The following is a 4,523-nucleotide window of genomic DNA, read 5'->3' as shown; positions in this document are numbered from 1 at the left end:
GGGCGGAGGAGGGTGGTCCGCCGAGGGAGGCCGTCTCCTTCTCGCGGAGGAGGCTGGCGGAAGGCAGTGGTCCGTGAGAGTGTTCCGCAAGTTCACTGGGAATTGATTTCCAGTGAGCAGTTTCTCTGTTGTTGTTGTCTGTTGTTCACCTTTGTTTCTGATTATTGTTGGATTGTTTTGTTGGGTATTTTACCATGTCTTTGGAGTATTTATTCATGTCATTTATTGGGTATTTGATACCATAGCTTGGAGTATTGATTCATGTCTTTGGTTTCCACTTTTGGTATTCTTGATCTATTGATTCTTTGATTCATAATCTGGGAGTTGGTTGTGTTCATATTTGAGATGAACACTTTGTTTGGTTGCTTTGACTTGATGTTGGAGTATGAGGTTGTGATGGTGGTTTGGTTGATGTTGTTGGTGGTTGTTGGTTAGAGTTGACTATTGTGCTACTATTGACTGTGCTACTATTGACTTCTGACTTTGGACTTCGGTCCCTGTGATTGGGTTGATTACCCCTGTGATTGGACTTCGGTCCCTGTGATTGGACTGTCGGTCCCTGTGATTGGACTACGGTCCCTGTGATTGGACTTCGGTCCCTGTGATTGGGCTCATCACCCCTGTGTACCGGTTTGGTGGTTGGTTTGGCTTTGGTTGGGAGGTTTGAGTTGGGGTTCCTTCTTGATGGGTTGTTGTGAATCCTTTGTGTTATTCGGTTGATATCTTGTTGTTCTCGTTGAGTTTGGTTGGTTCCTTTTGGTTCGTTGTTCAGTTAGTATCTCGATTGTTGGTTCGTTATTGTATTACGCTTTCGTTATTGGATATTGGCTTTGTTTGACTGAGTCTTGGTTATTGATTCGTTCAGCTTATTGTTGTTGAGTATCGGTTTGAACTATTGAACAGTTCGTTGGTGTTTATATTCTATATGGGTGTGTAAACCTATTTATAAGCTTATGTATATCTATATCTCCTTGCGGGTGTGAATGGTGGTTGCTTAGCATTCTTTTGCTAATGGTTCTCCGTGTGTTTTCCAGGTATGGAGTAGTTATGCGAGAGCGCGCTAGAGCTTTTTCCTATGAGGATGTTTAGCCTTAGTTGGTTTTGTTTAGACTTTGAGTTGTTGGCCTGTGAGCCTTGAGATATTATGATGCTCTTGTTAGTGATTTGAGTACTTATGACCTTGGATTGTGGATTTATTTCTATTTGATATCTATGACAGCTTAGTTCGTTTTATGATTAGCATGTGCATCTAGGCTGTGTTTATACCTAGATGTGGCATGACGCCCTTAAGTTTTAAATTCGCTTCCGCTTTGTTGGGTTGTTGGTTAAGATAGGCAGCTGTTGTGCTAAGTTTTATCTATCTCAGCCTGTGTGAGGTTGGGTTGTCACAGTTGGTATCAGAGCCTGTGTTGAGGTCTGAATAGAGATCCTAGGGTTGTAATCTGAGACTCTTGGACTTGATCAATAGAAGTTAAGATGTTTAAGAGTTCTAAGATGTGTGAATTTCTAGGCCGCACGGTGAGGACTCGTTTACTTGCTTTTGTTTATGCTTTGCAGGTTGTTTGTTGTTTGCTTGCTGTGAGCTCGTTCTCACTTGCTTTCTTGCGTGTTTGGTTTAGACCGACCGCAGTGTTCTCTTCGCCCTCTGTTAGTATCTCCCTCTGCTAGCGACCATGCCGCCACGACGACGCGAGGATTACCCGGAGGTACCCTTCGCGGAGCAGCTGATGCAGAACCTCCAGCAGCTGACCCAGATCACACAGCTTCTCGGGAACGCGATGGTTCAGAACAACCAGCGCGGGCAGCCAGACTTGGTTCGGAGGGTGGCGGGGCAGCACCCACCCTTCTTCGCTGGAGAGGAGGACCCCGTGATCTTGGAGGAGTGGATCCGGGCGCTTGACAAGATCCTCGAGGTGGTGGAGTGCCCACCAGGTCGCCAGGTCGAGATGGCGAGCTTCTACCTGAAGGAGGAAGCTGACTTGTGGTGGGTCCATGGCGGCCCGGCGATGCGGCAGGAGCCCGACTTTGGTTGGGAGACGTTCAAGGACCGGTTGAGAGCCCGCTTCTATCCAGCACACGTCAAAGCGGCGATGCAGGAGGAGTTCTTGCACCTCAAGCAGGGGTCGAGGACGGTGCAGGAGTACCACCGGCATTTCTTGGAGCTGGCTCGTTTCGCGCCGACGTTAGCCCCGACCGAGGAGACCCGGATCGAGCGGTTCGTGGCTGGGTTGAACTTGGATACGCGCATGGCCTTAGTCGTATTCAAGTTTCAGACGCTGAGCGAGGCCTACAGCAGCGCCGCTGATCATTACCGCGTGCTGTCTATCCGTCAGGGGATCTAGGACCGCTCCAAGCGGCCAGCTGAGGGTGGAGCTTCAGACTCCAAGAGGTTTAGGCCCGGGGGTTCCGGGATGAGAGCTGGCTTTCAGCGAGGAGGTGCTAGCCACAGCAGTGGATCTCGCCCTAGCGTTGGGCAGGGCTCAGGGGGCAATGGAGCGCGCACTCGACGCTACGACTGCAGACGCTGTGGGAGGGATCACCCCGGTCGCGACTGCGAGGGGAGGTTGGTGGAGTGCTACAGCTGCGGGCTGCGAGGACATCGGGCCTATGAGTGCACGGCAAAGAAGGGAGGACCATCTCAGCCTCGACCGAGCACAGCACAGGGAGCCCAAGCAGCGACCCGACCCTCTCGAGAGGCCGAGGGTAGTGGAGGCAGCCGGCCGAGCGGAGGCCGAGGGCAGCAGGCGGGGCCGCAGCAAAGAAAGATCTTCGTGATGGGCCGTACCCAAGCTGAAGCCAATGGGCTTGAAGAAGGTAACTTTCCAAGCTTAATCTTTAAATAAGTGGTTTAAGTGTTTTCCGAGTCTTTCGTTAGGTGTTTGTAGTTCGTTGAACCATTAAGTGAACCGTAGGCGACCCCTCGTTAGTTAGAGTGTTTTAGGACGCGTTTCGTTAAGAAGTTTGAAGACTCGATCGTGTTACAAGTGTTGGGAAGTTCGTGAAGTCAAAGCAAAGGAACAAAACGCAAGGAAGGGAAAAGGACCTAAGGACCTAACCAATGTGCACAAGGGGACTCGAACCCACGCCTAACGTTTAAACACAAGGAACTACGCCATCCAGCTGCTTTGGTTCGTAGTGTTCCAGTCTCGAAATCTTTGTTTTAATCCTAAGGGCCAAGTAGCAGTAATAGGGCGGTAGGGAAGAACGGAACAGAGTCCTCCGGGGAAGAGTTCCGCGTGAACGTGCGGAGGTGAGCAACGGAAGACGGCGTTCCGTCGAAGCGTTCCGCGAGAAGAGTGGAGGGCAACGTAACGGAGTCTGGTCTTCCGTTGGTGCAATCCGCAAGACCAAAGGGCACATGCGTCTTTTCCTGTTTTGAGCGTGTTATAACCCTAACTCCCCCGCCCTTCCTCTCCGCTTCGTCTTCTTTTTTTTCCTTCCCGCAAGCAGAGAGCAGACGGCAGAGCAACAGAACACTCAGGTCCGCAGATCTCTTCCGCCACGGTCCGCAAGCTTCTCCGTCGTCTACGCCAGTTCCGCAAATCGCCCGCAAGTGGTCCGCAACAGCGACACCCTCGTCTTCATTCGCAACAGCCCAAGTTCGATCCTCAACAACCACAACAATGTCAAGAAGAAATCAAACCGAGGTAGGGGAAGGCTCAAGCAACATTCGCTACAACATAATCGACGGTAAAGCTCTTGACCCGCTACACTTTTCGCCCGAGATTGTGAACATGTTGAATTTTCAAGGTTTATTGAATATGTTTNTTCTTGTAAGGGATTTTATTCAATTTGGACCCTTACAATAATTGTAATTAAATATTCTTACAAGCCCCCATTCTTGATCATACATTATATATATATATATATATTGTTCCTAAGACATTCTTATGGGCTAATTCTTGTATTTAATTTGTATGGGGTGAATTTATTAAGCCCAACTTACTAGTCTTGATTATATTTATTTTCCTACACCCATTATTTTATAAGTTACTTAAGCCCACATCATTTAATGTCTTACACCCTAAATATTGTATGTATTCTTGGTATATAATTTGAAGATCAAAATATCCTAAAGACTTTCACTCCTTCTTCCTCCTACTCTACACTCCCACACGCCATTTACCTCTCAAAATTCCCTAAAATTGATCTTCATTTCTCCTACAAGTTTCCAAGTCAAGATTGCTCTTTTATGCTTGATTAGGAGTGGGTAAGTGCATCTAGCCTAATATCTATCTTGCATCTTGTGTTTTAGATAGTCTTTTTACATATTCTTATAAGTGTTCTTTTGGAGTTCTTTGGGAAAAAGATGATCAAGGTGAAGGTGGGGCTTTGTGAGCTAGCTAAAGGCTTGTTGGAGTAGGAAAAGCTCTTTGAGGTAACCATCCATGTCCATCAAATCTATTTTATTCACCTATTCTATATATGATGATCTTGGTGTTGGAAATCCTGAAATTTCTTGTTATTTGGCCTATTTCTTGGATGTATTTTGTTGGTTTTCATCTTGATCTTTTGCCTTGTGT

At 47.5% G+C, this 4,523-nt stretch overlaps 1 protein-coding gene across 1 annotated transcript; it reads left to right on the top strand.

The window, feature by feature from the left end:
- The first annotated feature begins 1,673 nt into the window (after positions 1 to 1,673).
- LOC116024082 lies at positions 1,674 to 2,342 on the top strand. The gene has a single exon (XM_031264987.1). The coding sequence runs from the start codon at positions 1,674 to 1,676 to the stop codon at positions 2,340 to 2,342; it is 669 nt and encodes a 222-aa protein (XP_031120847.1).
- Positions 2,343 to 4,523: the final 2,181 nt, after the last annotated feature.

Source organism: Ipomoea triloba, chromosome 7, assembly GCF_003576645.1.
Source record: "Ipomoea triloba cultivar NCNSP0323 chromosome 7, ASM357664v1".
In the NCBI taxonomy this organism is placed as follows: domain Eukaryota; kingdom Viridiplantae; phylum Streptophyta; class Magnoliopsida; order Solanales; family Convolvulaceae; genus Ipomoea; species Ipomoea triloba.
This window is presented reverse-complemented; position numbering and strand designations above follow the sequence as displayed.